The 21,986-nt window shown below is 38.0% G+C and overlaps 3 protein-coding genes across 6 annotated transcripts in view; all 3 read left to right on the forward strand.

The window, feature by feature from the left end:
* fyna (FYN proto-oncogene, Src family tyrosine kinase a) overlaps positions 1-2,165 on the forward strand; it is a 21,778-nt gene extending 19,613 nt beyond the window's left edge. For both annotated transcript variants that reach the window (XM_082516878.1, XM_082516879.1), the window contains exons 11-12: positions 1-13; positions 595-2,165. The exon at positions 1-13 is cut by the window's left edge and continues 119 nt beyond it. In XM_082516878.1, coding sequence (XP_082373004.1) covers positions 1-13; positions 595-803 — 222 coding nt within the window. In that variant the 3' untranslated portion in view covers positions 804-2,165. The remainder of the gene's footprint in view (positions 14-594) is intronic.
* Positions 2,166-2,604: 439 nt separating this feature from the next.
* On the forward strand, positions 2,605-11,481 carry LOC309696024 (uncharacterized protein). 3 transcript variants are annotated; one of them, XM_082517066.1, is made up of 10 exons: positions 2,605-2,700; positions 2,841-3,243; positions 3,314-3,450; positions 4,080-4,176; positions 4,301-4,491; positions 9,486-9,574; positions 9,655-9,723; positions 10,145-10,249; positions 10,956-11,030; positions 11,121-11,481. In XM_082517066.1, the coding sequence occupies exons 2-10, from the start codon at positions 2,864-2,866 to the stop codon at positions 11,289-11,291; spliced, it is 1,314 nt and encodes a 437-aa protein (XP_082373192.1). In that variant the 5' UTR covers positions 2,605-2,700; positions 2,841-2,863; the 3' UTR covers positions 11,292-11,481. The 3 variants fall into 3 exon arrangements, with proteins under 3 accessions (XP_082373192.1, XP_082373191.1, XP_082373193.1); XM_082517065.1 differs by having other exon boundaries at positions 2,653-3,243; XM_082517067.1 differs by lacking the exons at positions 2,605-2,700; positions 2,841-3,243; positions 3,314-3,450; positions 4,080-4,176; positions 4,301-4,491 and adding an exon at positions 5,113-5,768.
* Positions 11,482-13,297: 1,816 nt separating this feature from the next.
* Positions 13,298-21,986, forward strand: part of LOC309696247 (uncharacterized protein) — a gene marked incomplete at its 5' end in the record, with an annotated part of 30,131 nt that continues 21,442 nt past the window's right edge. Inside the window, 10 exons of the mRNA XM_082517398.1 lie at positions 13,298-13,307; positions 15,197-15,403; positions 15,495-15,578; positions 15,654-15,758; positions 15,846-16,001; positions 16,201-16,344; positions 16,474-16,617; positions 16,945-17,088; positions 17,195-17,314; positions 17,438-17,557. Of these exons, the coding sequence (XP_082373524.1) occupies positions 13,298-13,307; positions 15,197-15,403; positions 15,495-15,578; positions 15,654-15,758; positions 15,846-16,001; positions 16,201-16,344; positions 16,474-16,617; positions 16,945-17,088; positions 17,195-17,314; positions 17,438-17,557 (1,234 nt within the window). The remainder of the gene's footprint in view (positions 13,308-15,196; positions 15,404-15,494; positions 15,579-15,653; positions 15,759-15,845; positions 16,002-16,200; positions 16,345-16,473; positions 16,618-16,944; positions 17,089-17,194; positions 17,315-17,437; positions 17,558-21,986) is intronic.

A 21,986-nucleotide genomic window follows, 5' to 3' on the forward strand; every position in this document is an offset into this window, starting at 1 on the left:
GTGCCCTATCCAGGTGAGAGTGCTGAGCTTGAGGGTTATGTAATCACCTCTCAAAACCAATCAAACTGCTGCATTCAGTTAATGCAGACTGTGACACGAGACTTTGCATGATTTAAATGGAAAAAAAGCAGTAGTTAGTTGCATAATGCATTATACATAGAAATGTTCCAAGCTAATGAATGTGAATTGTTCCAGTTTCACTGACATTATAATTCCATTTTAACCTTTATATAAGCTGTCTAGTGTCTATGCGATGATTGCTGCGATGTTTTCAGTTTCCAGTGTAAGGCTTAAGGCGACACCACTTCTATGCAAAGCACTATTTCTTCAGTTCAGATCAAAACGGAAGGCTCTTTCCCGCCTTGACTGTTCACATTTTTATGCTAATCGACTATTACCCCCATCTTAATGTCACATTGCAACCAATAGTAGGTGCAGGAAGTCATCTACTAATCTGTTCCACGATACTGAAACTCAAAAGCAAAGTCTAGAGTAATGCAACTTATGGAAACGGCACGGAAAGACTGCTTACAAACTTGGTGATTTGATGGCAGCACAGCCCTAAACTCTCACTCTATGTGCACCTTTGTTCAGGCATGAACAACCGTGAGGTGCTGGAGCAAGTGGAGCGAGGCTACCGGATGCCGTGCCCCCAGGACTGCCCCTCGTCCCTGCATGAGCTAATGCTACAGTGCTGGAAGAAAGACCCAGAGGAGAGGCCCACCTTTGAGTACTTGCAAGCCTTTTTGGAGGACTACTTCACTGCCACTGAGCCTCAGTATCAGCCAGGGGATAACCTCTGAGCGCCGCGGCCCTCGTCTCATGTCGTTTCACCAAAATTCCACCAGAGGGAGCCAGACACCACGCGTTCTTTCTCATTCTGCGGCTCTAATGGTTTTAAAAGCTGGCAGACTCGCTTTCCAACCTTCAGACGTCATACAAACAGGACAGAGGGGTGCAAACACAGCAACGTGACTATCAGAATTAGAAGTGACTGTCATGGATGAACGACATGAGTTCTGTTGCGTAACGTGTATGTAATGTAAATACAAATTGCTTGTTTACTTATTATCTTTTTTCTGTTTTGTATTCCTTTTGATAATTTGGAAATGTGTGATTTTTTTTTTTTTTTCTTCTTCTTTTTTTCCATTTTTAAATGTAAGGTTACATTTGTTATGGCTCATAGAGAAGTGTGTGAGGCTCACAAGCTGGTTACAGATGTAGGAATAATAATTGTTGGGAATAGTTAGACACTGTGGACCAAAGTGTATCTGAAAATTAGTTTTTTTCCTTTTTCTGGGAGTCCACTGACTTTTTTCTTCTTTTTTCTTTTTTTATAAGGTTAATGTAACAATACTTTTCTCCTCTTCTCAAGGACTTTAGATGTACTATAACACCTGTTCTTGCCTTTTCTTGTTTAGTAATATTCTTATAATGTAAGGGAATGCCTTCATGCTTTACACACACTAACTCAGTGCATCATGGGCTCTTCCTCCCAAAACTGTATGCCATCTGCACTAATATTGTGCATTCATTGCATTCCAGCTTCTGCCAGTGATCTTTTTTTTTAGGACTGGCTTAAAGTGACTTTTAAGTTGAGCTTTACGTAATTCAAATGAGGACTGAACTCCTCTCTAACTGCAATCTTCGTTCAGCTGACTGCTTAGTATACTGACAGTATTTTTAAATGTATGTTGCAGATGGCAGCAGGCTGTGTAAGACTTCCACACTGTCTTTATGCTTCAACAGCCAAACAAACTGCCACTTACATGATATGAATGAAGGATGTGTACCTGTGTTTGTCCCTCCATAATGTGTATTTGAATATAACAGTTTGTGAGACCAAATACCTTTTAATTTCATTTTAAGAACATTTCAGCCAGTTAAGAGACGCGAATAATTGATTATTTCCAGGCATTAGGCTTTGGATAGCATTTCATCTTCCTTTACTATCAATCTCCTCTCACTCTTGGTGTGTAATCACATGACAATGTGCCATTTATGTGTATTTATGTTGCTCTCCACGGGTGTAAAAGTCAGCAGAAACTTTTGTATCACTCCGTTTGCCCTGAGTTTAGTAGGTATTCAAAACTTTTGGTCTCTATTTATTGTCTCTGTCTGTTCTGCGTGCACAGCTGTTTTTGAAATAAAGAATCCTGCCATGACGACGCACTATTTAACACTGTTTGTGAAGCTCGTCTGACTGCTCCCATTCTCAAGCAATTTCAGGTTCTTAGCAACAGGCGTGGTGAATAAGCAGACATGACTATTGAAAATGACAGAGTACAAATGAGCCTGTGGTTTTGTTTTTTTTCCCTCTGGGTGAATTTCACGCAGATGACAAGGCTGAATATGCAAATCATCGGATACATGTATGCCCTGAAGCCAAATATCAATCAGATGCATAACCTAAGCCTGTTTTATCCCACGCTTTGTTTTTTTGTTTTTTTAAAGTTCTAATGTGGACTGCTTATAAAAAAACAGTTTCACAATTTAAAAAAAGAGTTTAAAAACAACTAAATTCCTTACTCATGCAGGCTTTCCTGTCCAATCTGGCACAGGCATACAGACTGCATTCTTGGCTCTGATTGGACGCGCAAAGGCGTGAGATATTTGCATATAGTAGGTTCCAGTGCAAGTCTGTGCATCCACAGGAGTCCTGAAACCAGACTTTTAACAGGAGGGTGATGCCTCTCTCTGGTACTTAACCATAGACATGTTTATGAGCATGAACTTTCGTGTTGTTGTTTTTAATACCTGCAAGTAAATTAAGCTCGATCTATTGATTTTAACACAAGGAAATGTTTGTTTTACACATCATCTAATTTGATGTGGTACAGGATGTGTCTCAAGCTGAGATAAAATGGAGAAATCTGGAAAGGAGCCAAAGCTAGAAAACAGCTTTCAACTTATGAACGCTGGAGTAAGAGAAAATGAAATGGATCGACCAAGATGCTGCATGAATGCAGATTATTTCTACCGAAGCCCAAACAGATGCAGAGAAATGAATCAAGAGTTTTGCGAGCAGAAACTTCATTTTATGCAGCATGTGGAGATGATCCAACCCAGAGTACCAGAAGATGGAAGAGAAATATCTTCCAGGATGAATCTACATCATCAGTCTTCTGATGACTGCTTTTCTCAAGGAGCGATGCCGAATGGCACAAAAAGAGAATGCGGCTGCTGGGAATGTGGAGCAAAGCGTTGTGGAACAACTGAGCCTGCAAATGGAAACACAGCGAGGTAACCATGTTACACTTTTAGGGAGTAAAATACCAGCACACATTTGATTAGTTAAAGCATTCATTTTCAGAGGGGAGGATGAATGCGACGCTCAACCTCAGAGTGATTTAGAAGAGGAACTCGAGGCTCCTTTGCCGCTGAAAGATGACAACGAGTGGCAACACTGTACTCCCTTTTTACTTCCCCACCACGACGTGCATAGCTGCGGTAAGGAAAGCAGTTCTGTGATCTGTTGTGATTCTTTTATTTGTGTAATTAGATAAAAGAAACCTTGAAAGAGGCTGTGAATACTCTGTATGTTTGTAATACATATAGCTATGACACACCTGTAGGGTAACACTTCATAATGTGGCCTGCGACTAAGAGCACTGTTCCCCTGTAATGAAATGGAGTTTTAACGTATTTAATTTGAAATTACCAACATATACTTAAAGGTAAGTACACTAGAATAAGGGGCTAGCAAGTATGCTGTACTTCGGGGCATGTGGCTGTATTATGGAATGACTTAACCTTGCCTAACTTCTGAGTACTTTACAGGAAAGGTGTCAAACTTTATGCAGTAAGTAATTTTAAGTACAATGCAGGTAAAGTAAAGCAATTGAAAAATAGAAAAAACAGAAAAATGTAAAAGAAGTTTTAAATATTAGGATGAAACCTGTTGTGAATTTAAGGGTTGTGATTAGTATTTACTGTTTGAGGTAAAGAAAAAAGATGCTTATTTACTCTTGATTTTGAAAAAACTGCTTTTACTGAAACACTTTCAACAGACACTCCCATAGAAATGTTTAAACTGTACACAATGACCTTCGTCATATTATGAACTTAATACTCTGCAGGAGAATGGCTGTGTAATCTCAACCGATACCATCCTCAGTCACGTCACCTCTCTGCTCCTTTCCAGCACTGGACACCTCGGAATCAACCCCAAAATGGGTAAACACAGCTGACGATGTATTCAGAAAACAACATTTTTTACATGTATGGTATATTGATAAAGGTTGGCAAGATTATGTGAAAGATGTTGGTCTTCGTATATTTTTCTTTCTTGCTGCTTCAGGCTCCAGTTTCATGACCACTTTAAGAATAACATCATGGGAAGTGTCTCAGTTAACGTCCCTCACTTCTCACTTCCCACTGTGGAGGATGTTTCACGGGTCAGCATGCTGAATGTGGGCTCAGCAGGAGCAGAGGAGTCCGCTTCACATCCACACGGGAAAAGGAAGGGCATCCGTTTGCCCGATGAGTGCCGTGAGTCACTTTTTTTGGCACTTTATTGTCTCTGTAACAAGGAATGCACATTTAAGTGTTAACGGAACAGATTAATTAGTATCTTAGAGACATTTCGTCGCTAGCGCAGAAACTATCTACTTAGCACGTAAACTGAAGTAATATTTATTTGTATTGTCTTTATAGATTCACATTTAAAATAAAAAGCAAGCTCAAAATATTGTAAGAAAGCTAGCTTTAGGCTATATTTTTGATTAATTTTTCAAATTTATAATATAGGAATGAGTTACTTAGAATAATGATGAAGATATTTTTGCTGACCACATTTTTTATATACATTTTTTTTTTGTTTATTTTTAGAAATCGGTGACCCAAACCCAGTGGTAGCTTAATTATTTTCTCAAAATGTAATTTGATACCAAAGGCAGTCAGGATAAAGGTACTTCACCTATCTGATCATTTTTATTTGCTGCTGTTTCTTCTTTTTTGAAACGTTTTAAGTCACAGTTTGGCTTTGAACACTTGCACTAAATGAAGCATCAACAGCCAAACCAGTATGTAACAGTATAGCAGAAAATACAAGTACGCTTATATTAAGCTGACACTGAACATCCAGCAGACCCAGCCAGGCTCCACCATCAGCCAGCAGGCCTAGCCAGGCGCCATCATCAGAAATTCCGCTTCCGGGTCCCTCGTGGTGGCTGCCTCGTGCTCTCGCTTCAGTATGCCACCCAAGAAAGGCCCAACACCAGAGGAGGTTGAGGACATTAAAACCTCCCTCGGAGCGCTGTGCGGAGACGTGGCCGCAGTCAGGGCACAGCAGGAGCTGCTTCTGGGGCTTCTGGAGGAGGTAAAACAGCTACGCCTCCAAAATGCCGAGAAGGACAGACGGATCATGGATCTCGAGCGGCGGGTGGATGAGCTGGAGCAGTACACCCGTACGAACGACGTGGTCATCAGCGGTATTAAAATCAAGCCGCGCTCGTACGCGCGCGCGGTGGCCGGGAACGTCGGGGAGCCCAGCGACGAGGAGACCCGCTCGGTAGAGCAACAGGTGGCGTCCTTCCTCCAAAGCAAGGGGATAGAGATGGACCTGGAGCACATAGAAGCATGTCACTCACTGCCCAGGAGGAGTGACAGACTGCCGGCCATCATTATGAGATTTGTCAATCGGAAGAACAAGGTCGCACTGCTGAAACAAGGACGCAAACTGAAAGGCACGGACGTTTTCATTAATGAGCATCTGACACGAAAAAACGCAGACATCGCGAGGAAGGCAAGGCAACTGAAGAAGAACGGTAAAATACAACATACATGGGTAACAAACTGTAAGATTTTCATTAAGCTAAACGGGACACCAGAAGAGGCAAAAGTACTGATAGTGAGGAACATGGAGGATCTGGACAAGTATAACTGACACCAATGTATCAATTACACCAGGAAATGACATGGACACGTTGAAATTAGTTCTTCAACAGAAAGTAATTGATCTAGATTGTGAATATAAGGAGCATAATATAATAGATCCAGAAATAGATTCTGAAAGTAACTTTCTCTCTTCTTTTGTTAAAAATTGTAATTATTTCACTCAGGAACAATATGAAAAAGAAATTAACCTAGACGGGAAGCTCTCATTAATTCACTTTAACAGCAGAAGTATGTACTCTAATTTTGATTTCATTAAGGACTATTTGCAACAATTTTCTCGCCCCTTTAGTATTATAGCCATCACTGAAACTTGGTTCAATGTCGATAAAGGAATAGATTTTTGTTTGAATGGATATGATTTAAAATACATGAATAGATTAAATAAGGCGGGCGGCGGGGTTGCTATATATGTTCATAACTCTATAAAATATAATGTTGTAACAACTATGTCTATGGCTATTGATGGAATTTTGGAATGTTTGACTATTGAGATTATGAATGAAAAAAAAGAGAAATGTTATAATAAGTTGTATATATCGGACACCCAGTTCAAGTATTGACACTTTTAATGAATGGATAGAAAAAACGTTTGCTTCGGTGAACCAAAAATTACTATTTATCTGTGGTGATTTTAACATTGATTTGCTAAATCCAACAAGGTTAAAAGCCATTGATGACTTTACTGACACAATGTACAGCTTATCACTATATCCAACAATAACAAAGCCAAGCAGAATAACTTCACATAGCGCCACTATTATTGACAACATTTTTACTAATGTCATGGATTTCCAAATTAATAGTGGCCTGCTTGTCTGTGATATAACTGACCACTTACCAGTTTTTACTTTGTGTGACTGTGATTTAAAAAAATAGATACCAAGATCATGATAGCAAAGCGAACAATAAATGAAGAAGCAATTCATGCCTTCAATTTCGATTTAGCACAACAAGATTGGAGTTCGGTGTATGAAGAGTCAGATGTGGACAAGGCTTATGATAATTTTCTAGATATTTTTACTATGTGGTACAATAAACATTGTCCTGTAAACGAACACATGACAAAGAAAAAAAAGATAAAAAGTCCTTGGCTCACAAAAGGAATTATTAATGCTTGCAAAAAGAAAAACAATCTGTATAAACAGTTTATCAAAGTAAAAACAAAAGAAGTGGAACAAAGATATAAAGCATATAGAAATAAATTGACTGATATTATAAGAACGAGCAAACAACTTTATTATAGAAGAAGATTATATGAAAATAAAAACAATATAAAAGGAACTTGGGATGTGTTAAACAACTTAATTAAACAAGGATCTTCTGGAACATCATATCCTGAATATTTTACTGATGCAAATGGTGAAAATCACAACATGAGTAATATTGTCGATGGGTTCAATAAATTCTTCATAAATGTTGGCCCTGAACTAGCAGCGGACATCCTGTGTCATAAAAATGAAAATATCAGTAATATAAAATCAAATCCCTTTTCACTGTTCCTCTCAGCTACAAATGAGCAAGAAGTAATAAATATCACATTAAAATGTAAAAGTAAGTCTTCAATGGATTATCATGACATAAATATGTCTGTAGTTAAACAGGTTATTCTGAATATTGCTAGTCCCTTAACATATATCTGTAATTTATCATTTCAGTCCGGTTGTTTTCCAAAAAAAATGAAAATTGCGAAAGTAATACCACTATATAAAAGTAATGACAAACACAGTTTTACCAATTATAGGCCTATTTCTCTACTGCCTCAATTCTCAAAAATTCTAGAAAAACTTTTTAATTCAAGATTAGAAAAATTCCTTGAAAAACATCAAATAATAAATGTTGGTCAGTATGGTTTCAGAACGCAAAGAACCACTTCAATGGCGATAATTGAGGCAGTAGAAGAAATTACTGATACACTGGATAAAAATAAATATGCAGTTGGTATTTTTGTTGACCTCAAAAAGGCCTTCGACACAATCAATCACTCAATTTTACTGGATAAATTGGAAAGATATGGTATTCGAGGGAAAGCTGGTAACTGGTTAAAAAGTTACCTAACAGGTCGGGAACAATATGTTAGCATAGGGCATTACCATTCAGAGAAACTTGGTATTACATGTGGTGTTCCCCAAGGGTCAGTGTTGGGACCAAAACTTTTCAATGTATACATAAATGATATTTTTGATGTTTCTCAAGTACTTAAACTCATACTGTTCGCAGATGACACCAACATATTTTTCAGTAGCGATGATTATACTCATCTTGTAATGACTGTAAACAGGGAGCTAAAATTAATAAAAAAATGGATGGACATAAATAAATTATCATTAAATATAAATAAAACTAAAGCAATGTTTTTTGGTAATTTAAAATATAATATAGAATTACCAATTATCATTGAAGGTGTACCAATTGATAATGTGAGTGAAAACAAATTTTTGGGAGTTATAATTGATAACAAAATTTCATGGAAACCCCACGTCAGACACATAAAAACCAAAATTTCCAGAAGCCTCGCAGTTTTGAACAAAGTGAAACAATTCCTTGATAAAGATGCACTTCGTACTCTGTACTGTACCCTGGTTCTTCCATATCTTACATATTGTGTGGAAGTGTGGGGAAATACATATAAAAATACAACTAATCCATTAGTCACAGTACAGAAACGAGCACTGCGTATTATTCACAAAGCTGGTTATCTAGATCATACTCACAAATTCTTTCTTCAGGCAAAGTTACTTAAATTCCAGGATCTGGTTAATTACAATACATCCATAATTTTGTATAAAGCTTTTACTAAACTTTTACCGGCAAATTTACAAACTAGATTTGAAATTCGAGAAAAGGTTTATAATGTGAGAGGCTTTGGAGAATTCAAATTACCCAGAACTCGAACAACCCGTAAAGGCTTTTGTGTGTCTGTATGTGGTGTGAAAATCTGGAACAGTCTGAGTTTACAATTGAAACAATGCAAAAATATTCATAGATTTAAATTTCTCTACAAACAGTTGGTCTGGTCACAGTATACTCAATGATGGGTTTTAGTGTGCTCTGTAATGTCTGTCCTCTTACCATTGCTGGTATGGATTCCAAAATAAAAAATAAAAAATAAAGTGTGCGTATGTATGTACATATATGTACTTGTGTGTGTAGATATATATGTATGTATATGTATGTGTGTCTGTTACTTGTAGTTATTACTGCCTGTTACCTGTGGTAATGCAATTTATAATTTATATATTCTGTATTCAGTTATGAAGGCTCTAATTGTTGGTTGCGAGCTGCCGCTTAGATGCTTGTATCTGCCCGGGGCTGTTGATGGGTCTGTATGCAATGATGGGCGTAGCTGCGGGAAGTTTATTGTTTTTTTTTGTTGATGAGTGAGTATAGGGGTGGGATTTAATAAGTTTTCTTCGTCCCACTCCTTTTTCAGGCAAGTTTTGTTTTTTGTTTTGTGTATTTTATGTTCAATATAGGTATTTGTTGTGCCTGAAAATGAATAAATAAATGAATGAAATGAAAATGAATGAAATGAACATAAAGCTTTAAGATTCTGATTGTTTGGGTTTTATTATCTTGCCTCTTCTCAGGAAACGTTTTCATCACTTACTCTTCGGACGTGTCCTCAGAGATGGTCCCCTTTGTGGATTTCCTCACAAAGCAAGGTTTTCGACCGGCTGTAAGTTTCCACCCTGTGTACACTATCATTCTGTAATATCATTAAACACTTTGCTCACAGCACTAACCTAAATTTCACAGATTGACTTATATGACAGCTCCATTAGATGTATGGACGTCAACAAGTGGACAGACAGTTACCTTAAAGATGTAAGTAATTATGAGAACTGTGTGCGAAGTTATATTGTTACCATAAATTGCTGCAAGTATCTCTACAAGTCTACCTTTTTAATACTCCTTACTAGGCTACACTATTATTTGCACAGGTCTTGTAACATATGTTTTTCTATCTTATTTTTAAACTATGATTCTAGCTTGATAGTAAGTCTGCTTTCTGTTAGTGTTTATGTAGTTATGTGGTTGTGTGAGCTCCGGAGAATCTCAGATTCCCCCTGGGATTAATAAAGTACCCATCATCAAGATCAGCAAGTGTGTTACCCTCTATAACAGATAAAATGATATTTCATATTCCATGTTTTTGCTGTATCTGTGTTTATTTCAAGTTACTTTTGTATGAACACTGTCTTTTTATTCAGTGTCTGAAATTTCTGTCTGTTTTTTTTTTTAACAGCCGTTAACCCTTATTATTATCGCCATCAGTCCAAAGTACAAGGAGGATATTGAAGGACCTGCAGTTGACAGCCATGGTCTACACACCAGATATATCCACTCAATAGTGAGGATAAATCAGCAATGGAGGAAATACTCAAATACTGTATTTTAGCAGAGGAGTTAATTCTACACTGAATTAGAAAATGCTATTAAAATATTAGAGTTGTGATACTGCGCAAAAGTCTTGAGCCACCCTTAAATTATTTCATTTAATTTCTTTAGAGGGCCTTGAGCAATAATTCTCCAGGCTTTCTGAATGGCTTTTTTCTTTGGACATTCAAGCATAAAAATGCATTTAACTTGAAGGATGAACCAGCGTTATGTCTACACACGACAGAGAGCTTAGCAAAGAAACAATTTAAAATTGTATCTTTAGACACTTTGTTACAAACACTATGTCAAAACATAAGGACTAGGCTTAAAAACAGATCTATAGCAGACTTAAGGATTTATAATCCTTATATACATTAAAAAAAAAAACGTTTTCACGTTTCAATGAATTGCTGCAGCAATTTCCAGTCGTCCTAGCAAAATATAAATAAATGGAGCTGACTCCAGACTTTTTCCACAGTATTGTTATTTAGAAGTGTTCAGTATGTAAAAGAACATTTATTCATTTTTTTCTTAACAGTAAGTTTTATGATTAAGTTCTTCATTCCTTTAATGTTTATGAACACAAAAAAATAATGTCATATTTCTTTACATAAATAATATGCAATAATGCTGACAGGTAAACTTAGAGTATTTTATTGTATATTTAATTTTGCCAGATGCAGAATGAGTTCATCCAGCAGGGGAGCTTGAATTTTAGATTCATCCCGGTTCTCTTCCTTTGTGCATCCCAGGTCAGAAAACATTTCCCATATTTATCCCTTTGCATTTATCTTATCTTTATTATATATTTTTTTTTTAAAAACTGTGGAAAATCTCGACAGAAACATGTCCCAAGCTGGCTCCAGAATACTCGCGTGTACCGCTGGCCGCAGGACACTGAGGATTTGTTACTGCGACTGCTGAGGGAGGAGAGATACGTGGCTCCTCCTGTACCTGTGGAGCTCAGCTTATTCATCAGGCCTGTTACCATGAGCGACGCAGCTACACTGTAAACAAACAAACTGGTGTTCGGGCATGTGTCTGGGTTTAATGTTTCTGCTTTAAAAGCTACATTTTGCAGTAAGTTTATTTTACAAATCCACAGTTTGATCCAGTTTAAGTTGAGATATAAGCTCATGTTCCAAGTTCTATTTTATGTTAAGTGCTGTTTTTCAGATGACTCAATAAAGTTTTTTCCATGTATTTAGACACATTTCTCTGGTACATTTACTATGTAAACATACGCAGAATATATTATATAATAACTCTGAATGGCATTCCTACCAATGGTGTGGCTTATTTGCACAGGTGTCACCTTTTGGAGGTATTGGCCTGTGGGAGACTTTCTTGGAACCACCCACATACTTGTAAATGTCCAGATTACCTTCTCTCTCTTTGCAGCATCCCCCCCCCCTCCCCCTCCTTCTCATTATTCACTCCACAGCAGTGTTTGCTAATCACAGTGTTATACACAGCGCTTTTGTTGCTATTATTTTTAATATTTTCATGGTTGTTTATCATGAAAGCAATGTTCTTAGTTTAGCATCAGGATTAAGAGGGTGGCCTTTTTGTTGTTGTTGTGGTTTGGATTGGATTGCTCTTTTTACTGTGTGAAACTATCTAACTTTAATGAAATTATATTAAGACTGGCCAAACCGACCAATCTAAAATATATTTGAATAAAACAGAACAGACTTTATCCAGAACTTTGGGGTGCAAATCAGTCACCCTCCATCACTTTAGCTGCTACTCAGGTTTTTCAGATGTCCAATGTCAGTGGGATTTTCATTGTGGTGGTTTTTTCTCAGATGGAAAACATACTTAAAGTCATATCAATCATTTTGTCAGTATTTTATACAAAATGTCAATGCTAGCAGAGACCACTGAATTTAAGTAACTACCGATGATTAATTTATTATGTTCATGTGAAAAAAAACCAATACTGGAAATAGGAATTTTAAATAAGAAATGAACTTTAAGCTCTGTTGCCTTGAAGACACAAACCATGGATCCCGCGTTGCAGGTATTAAAATAAAAACCTGAACAACTGGAAGAAGCAGTTATGGAAAAGATTTAGGCCACCGGGGGGGAAACAATTCTGACTTCTTTTTTCTTTCGATGGCCCTAATCCTTTTCCATAAGCAGTTGCAGTTTTGGCTCCTGTTAACTTTTGTCAAACCAGGATCAGGCTACATTTATCCATGATTCCTATTAATGACCTCTTGCAGAAAAACATGCACTTATGGACCTTTTTATGGACTTTTTTTTAATCAACTAGTACTAGTTCTGAAATTACTCAAAAGAAGCTGTTTTAACCTAACTTGAAGGTAGAAGGGGGGGATTTGAAGGTAGTTTTCATCTGAATTGCCATTAATCGTGGGCCTGTGATTTGTTTTTAGTGGACAGAGTGCTGCAGCAGCCAGTAGGGGTGCTCAATTCAGCCAGCTGATCTTGCACACCCTTGAACGTCCAAAAAAGGTCTGCCAGAGCGGCTGGTGAGCAGAGCTCCAGCTAAGAATAACCTGTATTTTCTGGGCGGATAGAGTTACCTTGCAGCCTTCCTGCTCTCTGCACTGGCCTATACCCATGTGAGCCCCCAGAAACACTGGGTGAGATATTGTGCATTTCCCCTCACCCTGCCCAGCCCTGTGCTTAGCTTGGCTGATTCTTCCCCTGTGTCGCTTTACTTTGCCCCACTGTCCCCAGACCCCCTTTTTTAATGCTGCCTCACAGGCAGCTCCAAATTCCCCAACATATGTAGGCTTTCAATTCATGCTTAATTTTCCATTTTCTACTTTTTAAAACCTTGGACAAGTTCCACCTGTGGATGTTATGGGTAAGAAGACAAGGCTGTGACGGTCCAAGTGACAATGGAATAATTTACCACCTGGGACACTTTTTTTTTTCCTGAGAAAGTGGATTCAAACTGGATTTACTGGAGCCGTCACCAGTTAATTCTTCATGAGGAGGCTTTGTCTCCAATTTAAAGTATCCTACCTGAGATAGTCTACACGTCACAATGGCTGAAGGTAGGGTTGTTACACCTGGGTCTTCAAGCACAACTGTTCAAATAAAACCTTTACTACAGCACAAAAATCCACAGTAATAAATTCTGCATAACAAATAAACGGCAGTGTTTTGATAAGTTGTGTCCTCTGACGATGATGTGTCGAAAGTTGGTTGCTATAAATATAAGCTATCAAGTCACCAGAGTATTCGCATTGCTCTCCTGTGACAGACTGCAGCTGCAGCTGACCTCAGCCAGGGTGGTAGACCTCAAGCACGTCAAAAGGAATATACATAAATAAATAAAAGTGTGAAAAAACACCTGCAAGTCCTGCATTCACAGTACTGTGTAAATGTAAGACACTCTTAGATCATGCTTAAATGTGCAAAAGTGGTGTTAGTGGAGGAAAAAAATCGTCTTCGTCTGATATATTAATGCAGAAGACTGCTGCTACTGATCCACCAGTGTCTATAAAGAGCATTTCCTTGTGACACTGTAGACCTGCTTTTCACTTATATATGTACAGTTTCTTATTGCAGTCAGCAAGTTTAGACAAGTGTTCCCTATTCTGTATGCCTTTGTGCTACTCTTTGAATCGTTAGCCGTTATTTTAAAGGCATCAAAAGCACTGTAGAAAGCTGATAACAATAAATAACCTGCAAAGCTTTATAATGCGCTCCAGCACATAGTCTTTTCTTATGAAGTGTATAGTGCATATTGGCTCTGTAAACAAAGCCAATGCTCATAATTACTTAATGTTATTACTTCAGTTATCACCAGTTTTAAAAAGCACATTTTAAGATCGAATGTTTTTGGGTTTGGGGTTTTTTAACAGCGAGTGAACTTGTTGTGTTTTCACAAAAAATGTAATAACACGATAGTTACTTAGAAAAATTGCACAGCTCTAAACGATGCTGTTGATTGAAGACTTGAGTTTGAGTTTGAGAGGTTTTTTTCCCCCGTGTCCTACACGCTGGAAGCAAGTGGTCATGCATCGAACATTTTCAGAGTTCATTCAACTTGGACCTTGAGTGAAGGTCTCCCTGACGCCTGACATTACAGTAAATCAGTACAGATAATCTTACACTCTGTGCACAGCATTTAATGATGATAACACTGTTACTAAATGCTGCCTTGGGCATTTTTCACTGTGCTAAGCCAGTCTAAAGTGTGTCAGTACATTTGGAAAATGTAACTGCTAAAATTGGAGTGCCCTATCACACCATGACTTTTCTGATGACGTTTAACATTTCCGATTAATATAAATAATAAGGAAATAAAGAGACAGTATAGGGTCATGGTAAAGATGAAAAATTATATATATACAACTAATAATGCACTATGTGCGCAAAATGTCTTCCTGTCAGGGTTTGTCTTCATTGTGTAGATGATAAGACTTGAAAGGTTTAAGAAAATGGGCTTTTATTAAGACGCCAGGGCAAAATCATTGTTACGATGGTGAAATTACTGAAAGAGGGCGATAATATGACCGAAAAAGACTTACGCAACAATTGACAGATCTGATAAAACATACATAGTTTGCACACTTTGTAACAGAGGAACAAAACACGGAGAAACACTTTCACTGTTGTTAGGAGACATACAGAGATTTCACAGCTAAAAGTGTAATGTCAGCTCCCTCTGGTGGACAAACTATGCAAGTGTGCAAGTTCTTGCTACCAATCACTCATTATAGACAACAATAAATATGTGTACAAGCAGACATTTAATTGTTTTATCAGTTCTGATCCATATAGGTTTTGCACATGATCTGCAGTGGATATTTATAAAGAACTGAAACCCTTGTGGTTACTTTAGCAGTGCAAGAATATCAAACATTACAAGCACAAGAACAAAAGCAGAAAGAATTTGTCAGACTAACTTTTGTCTATTTATGTCTTCCACATATAGTAGCCAAATCAGCCTCCCACGCTGCAGCCACTGGGTCCAGTGACGGAGCAGCAGCGCCACAGACGAGCTCTCTCAGATCCAAAGGTCTGGGGCTGCTCAACAAGGTGAAAATGTCTGTTGAGCTGCTGATTGCCCTTGCTGCTCTCCTGTCCTGGCTGGTTGTAGGTGTGGTGATGTTTGACTTTGTTGAGTACAAAGCAGTCCCCGGTAAGCCACAAAATCTAAAAGTGTATGTCCCCAAGTCTTTTAAGCCATCAGTTATGCAGAATCTGACCAACATGTTTGCTATCATCGTTAGACATCCAGCAGATCATAACGGACCCTGTCCAGGCCGTGAACGACGCCACTGATGAGTTATCCAGTCTGCTCAATAAGTTTCAAGGTAGTGGGGAATTTATCTTGGCACAGTTTTTATTTGTGTAAGCTCTCTAATGCATGACTTGCTGTACTTTTGCAGAATGCGCACCGGATTTAAGTGACCCCATGTCAGCTGCCAGATACGCAGCCGAGGAAATATCAGAAGCAAAAGATGGGTTTGTTCGATATTTGTCAGATGAAGAAGGTATGACCGCTCACTCCTACCAACACAAGCAAAAAAACAAAAACAAAGACTGCTTAATAAGTACAGAATAATCTTCTGAAACCACAGGGAACTTCTACCTCAGCTACATTGACCCTGTGGTCATTGGTAGACAAGCTTTCCATTCAACGAATGACTTCATAGGTGGAGCACTGGGTTCCTTCAGGGACACACTGTGTGCTGTTGTGGATACATCACTGGAAACCATAGAAGATATTAAAAAAGGTATGTAATTTATACTTGAATCCTTTTTCTACTCAAGACTGTTTTTCTCTTGTTTCACATACAGTTAATGAATGAATAAATCTGTCTTTTTTTTAAATACTTGAACTAAACTTTAACTCCCTTGCTGGTTTGTAACATTATTAATTAATGCAGAATGTACTTACAAATGCACTTACTTTTCTATTTCTTTTCCATTCAGGAAAAACTGATCTTGGCTATATTGACCCTGTAATGATAGGCAGAGGTGTCTTTAATGCTACTAATGAGTTCATGTGTGGAGTGGCGAGCTACATCCAGGATGTGCTCTGTTCCATACTGGACACTACACTGAATGTAGTGAAAGGTATTTGCGCTCTCTCGTTTAACCCATAACCTCTTAAAAACAACATAAAAGAATATCTATCTAACACAATTTAGAGAGTTTGCTTTGCGTACTTTCTGTCCGTATTCATTTCCTGTTTGTGTTTCTCAGGAACCGTCGACATTAGCTTCATGGACCCTGTGGTAATAGGAAGAAATATATTCCACGTCACAAATGACACAGTGAGTGGAATATTTGGCTACATCCAGGACGTGCTCTGTGCCATCGTAGACATGATACTGGATGTATTCAAAGGTATTCAGTGCCTCCATATTGTCTCATTTGTGATGTTTGTGGCTTAATATTTACAGTACATCTTATATTCTGTATATACTGCTTATGCATTTTACAGACTTTATTAGGAATGTATTTTTAGATCAACAGTAACTCTTTTTAGCTTGTTATGGATGTTGTCCACTAAACAAAAACTTATATAACTTATCTAACTTTGACAATGCATGCTTTTATAAGGAAAATGTTGGCCTTAAACACATTTTTCTAATGTCTGTGTAACTGTCAAGTACATGTATGTTTAATGAAGTACTTTACTGCACCTTTGACCTGAGTGTGTGTTGTCCTCAGGAACCACTGACATTAGCTTCATTGACCCCGTGGTTATTGGCAGAAATGCCTTCAGTGTTACTAATGACTTTGTGAGTGGACTATTTGGCTACATCCAGGGCGTGCTCTGCGCAGTCTTGGATGTCATACTGGACACGCTAAAAGGTACACAGTCTGCCAAGACATCACCTGATACAATGCACACACTGCAGGTTTCCCAGACTTCACGAAGGATTGTTTTATTTTCTCTATTATTTTCTCTGTTGGTTAGATATCCAGCATACCTTGGGATTTAGCCCCGTGTCAGTTTTTAAGTCAGCAGTAGAAATCACCAAAGAGCAGACAAACCTGCTTGCGAGCTACATCTCCTCAACACTGATTGGTGAACAAGGTCTGTTTTAGCCTACGTCATTATCAGAAAATTGGTTACATGTTATCCTTACGGCAGCTAAGCTGATTTTCTAAATAAAGACAAAGCAGCTTTTATTCACTGTCTGGTGTTTTTCATTTTCAGGAATCATGCCTGAAGTGTCCATTGACCCAATGAAAGTTGTTGAAGATGCTGTGTCAGAGCTCACAGACAAGAAGGATTTGCTCTTAGCTTACATGTCAAGCATGATTGTTGGTGATCAGGGTATGGCTATTAGTATTAGATGTTCAGTACTATTAATTAGGAAATATTAAAAATCCATCTGCTAAATATTTTCTATGTTTCAGGGGAACCTGTCACCACCCCAGGTGTAAATGTAGTAACAGAAAAAGGTTTCTGCTTTAATCCACTCAGAAATATTCTGATAAACATTTATGATTGGCAGGTTTTCACAAAATGTCTTTGTTTCTTTTAGATGAAGCTGTACCTTCCCCATCTGATATCAATTTAGTAAGAAGGAAAGGTAATGACAGTATTTCTTCTGTTTTCCATTGCAGTAATACAGAAAAGGAAATATTACATTAAAAAAAAAGAAGCTAAGTGTCTTTTTCCATGTGTTAATACAGGGAAATTTCTGCCTCCATTTGAAAAAGGTAAGAAAATATCTTCGTTAAAGACATTTAAAATGTGCTTTTAAACTTGCGCAATGTGTGTTGCAAGCAACTAGACTGCATAGATTTTTTGATTTTTGTTTGTTTCTTGCATGTTTGTACAGACTTGTGTTTTTCAAGGGACATTATTCAATCTGTTTTCAAGTCTGCCTCATGGTATGCCTTACTGTTCAGTGTAACCCTGAAGATCTATGAAACTGCGTGCCACTGTGTTTGAAAAATACTCGATTTGTACTCATTACATTATAGCATGGACAAACATGCATCATATCTGTTCTTCATTCTGTTATTCTAATTGTCATTAAGCTGCTACATTGTTATGGATTGGTTTACTTCATTCCTCCCTTTCTTTGTCACACTGACCATTTGTTGTAATATTTTACAGAACTTCGCAGTGATATGTCTTGACTCAGTCATCATGTTTTTCTGTGTAACATTGTGCATGACCATGTGTGTCCTTCAGACTTGCATTCCTTTGTTGCTCTTTCTCGCATTTTTTGTGCCACTGACTGGTTGCCTCCTGTTTTTGACCATTTACACTGTTGTCATATGTATATCCTTGGATCGTCCGGACTGGATTGCATGTGTTTTTGTATACTTTTTACCTGTGCATGTAACTATTAAACACACCACATGTTGCAAAGATAGCATTCACAATACTTTTACACTGTATTTACCATTGTAGCCAGTTTTGATACATCATGTTCCTTTGGTCCTGTGGTTTTATATAAACGATTTGATCCAGCCAGCTCCTTCATTAAGATCATCACGGCACTGTAGCCTAATTTGATCAAGTACTCTGCTGTAATGAGTGGCTAAACATATAGCTCAGCTGCAGTTTGTACCAGCTACTTCAGGAAGTTACAAGGCATTTAAAAAACACTTTAAAAGAAGCTAAATAGAAAAGAAACGAGATATAAAATAATTCCTGCTTCAATTTATGAAGCAATTTTAAAAATCCACTAACTGCAATCTGTGGTGTATTCATGCTGTAATGTTGCTATGATTTTGCACCATTAAAATCACCCTATAAAGAAATGAAGATCACATAAGAGGGATGATAAGGTTCGTAATACAGTTACAGAGATCATGCGTGCTGCCAAAGATGAAGCTGCTCCTGCTGCAGAGATAAAAGAAGACTCCGAGATGGCACCCACTGAAGCAGATGTGACAGAGGAAGATGATGGTATTCACATGATTTTTGTTTCTTTCTTTTTTTTTAAGTCACATTAATTAAGTTAAAAACAGACACTAAATTTATTGCTATCACATCACTAGCAAGACACACTGAAGAACCAGAACTGAGACCATCACTGAAGGAGGAGGAAAAGCTTGATGATGACACCAAGGAGGAGGAAGAGGAAATTGGAGAGGGTGATGATGACGAAGTTCAAATAAAGGATAATGCAGAACAATTAATAAAAGAAAAAGAGAATAAAGAGGTGATAGAAGGAGGAGGTGATGGTAGAGGTGAAGACCAAGAAAAGAGAGACACAAAGACAGATGAATTTGCGATAATTGTAAATGATGAAGTGATACAGCACAAAGGGGTGGTAGAAGATGAAGAGGTGCAGGAGACAAAAACCAAAGACATTTTGGTAGAAGATGATGAGGAGAGCAAAACTGAAGAAACTATTGTGGATAAACATGAGAAAACAAAAACTGAAGACATTTTTGACCAGGCCAGAACTGACGATGCTTCAGTAGAACATGAGGAGGTAGAAGAAGAGGCCAAAACTGAAGATGATTTGGCAAAACATGAGGAGGAAGAAGAGGAAGCCAAAACTGAAGATTATTTGGCAAAACATGAGGAGGAAGAAGAAGCCAAAACTGAAGATTATTTGGTAGACCATGAGGAGGAAGAAGAGGAAGCCAAAACTGAGGATTATTTAATAGAGCATGAGGAAGAAGAGGAAGCCAAAACTGAAGATGATTTGGTAGAACATGAGGAGGAAGAAGAGGAAGAAGCCAAAACTGGAGATTATTTAATAGAGCAGGAGGAGGAAGAAGAGGCCAAAACTGAGGATGATTTGGTAGAACATGAGGAGGAAGAAGAAGAAGCCAAAACTGGAGATGATTTGGCAGAACATGAGGAAGAGGAAGAAGAACCCAAAATTGAAGATTATTTGGTAGAACATGAGGAGGAAGAAGAGGAAGCCAAAACTGGAGATTATTTAATAGAGCATGAAGAGGAAGAGGAAGCCAAAACTGAAGATGATTTGGTAGAACATGAGGAGGAAGAAGAAGAAGCCAAAACTGGAGATTATTTAATAGAGCATGAGGAGGAGGAAGAAGAAGCCAAAACTGAAGATGATTTGGTAGAACATGAGGAGGAAGAAGAAGAAGCCAAAACTGGAGATTATTTAATAGAGCATGAGGAGGAGGAAGAAGAAGCCAAAACTGAAGATGATTTGGTAGAACATGAGGAAGAGGAAGAAGCCAAAACTGAAGATGATTTGGTAGAACATGAGGAAGAGGAAGAAGAACCCAAAACTGAAGATTATTTGGTAGAACATGAGGAGGAAGAAGAGGAAGCCAAAACTGGAGATTATTTAATAGAGCATGAGGAGGAAGAGGAAGCCAAAACTGAAGATGATTTGGTAGAACATGAGGAGGAAGAAGAAGAAGCCAAAACTGGAGATTATTTAATAGAGCATGAGGAGGAGGAAGAAGAAGCCAAAACTGAAGATGATTTGGTAGAACATGAGGAAGAGGAAGAAGCCAAAACTGAAGATGATTTGGTAGAACATGAGGAAGAGGAAGAAGAACCCAAAACTGAAGATTATTTGGTAGAACATGAGGAGGAAGAAGAGGAAGCCAAAACTGGAGATTATTTAATAGAGCAGGAGGAGGAAGAAGAGGCCAAAACTGAGGATGATTTGGTAGAACATGAGGAGGAAGAAGAAGAAGCCAAAACTGGAGATGATTTGGCAGAACATGAGGAAGAGGAAGAAGAACCCAAAACTGAAGATTATTTGGTAGAACATGAGGAGGAAGAAGAGGAAGCCAAAACTGAAGATGATTTGGTAGAACATGAGGAGGAAGAAGAAGAAGCCAAAACTGGAGATTATTTAATAGAGCATGAGGAGGAAGAGGAAGCCAAAACTGAAGATGATTTGGTAGAACATGAGGAGGAAGAAGAAGAAGCCAAAACTGGAGATTATTTAATAGAGCATGAGGAGGAGGAAGAAGAAGCCAAAACTGAAGATGATTTGGTAGAACATGAGGAAGAGGAAGAAGCCAAAACTGAAGATGATTTGGTAGAACATGAGGAAGAGGAAGAAGAACCCAAAACTGAAGATTATTTGGTAGAACATGAGGAGGAAGAAGAGGAAGCCAAAACTGGAGATTATTTAATAGAGCATGAGGAGGAAGAGGAAGCCAAAACTGAAGATGATTTGGTAGAACATGAGGAGGAAGAAGAAGAAGCCAAAACTGGAGATTATTTAATAGAGCATGAGGAGGAGGAAGAAGAAGCCAAAACTGAAGATGATTTGGTAGAACATGAGGAGGAAGAAGAAGAAGCCAAAACTGGAGATTATTTAATAGAGAATGAGGAGGAGGAAGAAGAAGCCAAAACTGAAGATGATTTGGTAGAACATGAGGAAGAGGAAGAAGCCAAAACTGAAGATTATTTGGTAGAATATGAGGAAGAGGAAGAAGCCAAAACTGGAGATTATTTAATAGAGCATGAGGAGGAGGAAGAAGAAGCCAAAACTGAAGATGATTTGGTAGAACATGAGGAAGAGGAAGAAGCCAAAACTGAGGATGATTTGGTAGAACATGAGGAAGAGGAAGAAGCCAAAACTGAGGATGATTTGGTAGAACATGAGGAAGAGGAAGAAGCCAAAACTGAGGATGATTTGGTAGAACATGAGGAAGAGGAAGAAGCCAAAACTGAGGATGATTTGGTAGAACATGAGGAAGAGGAAGAAGCCAAAACTGAAGATTATTTGGTAGAATATGAGGAAGAAGAAGCCAAAACTGAGGATGATTTGGTAGAACATGAGGAAGAGGATGAA

This window comes from Aulonocara stuartgranti, assembly GCF_965226115.1.
Source record: "Aulonocara stuartgranti genome assembly, chromosome: 19".
Taxonomy (NCBI): domain Eukaryota; kingdom Metazoa; phylum Chordata; class Actinopteri; order Cichliformes; family Cichlidae; genus Aulonocara; species Aulonocara stuartgranti.

Excerpts from the sequence above, each read along its gene's own strand:
- LOC309696024 (XM_082517066.1), top strand. The coding sequence starts at position 2,864 with ATGGAGAAATCTGGAAAGGAGCCAAAGCTAGAAAACAGCTTTCAACTT. Across the intron at positions 3,244-3,313 it reads GCAAATGGAAACACAGCGAG|AGGGGAGGATGAATGCGACG; the intron begins GTAACCATGTTA and ends ATTCATTTTCAG. Across the intron at positions 3,451-4,079 it reads CCACGACGTGCATAGCTGCG|GAGAATGGCTGTGTAATCTC; the intron begins GTAAGGAAAGCA and ends AATACTCTGCAG.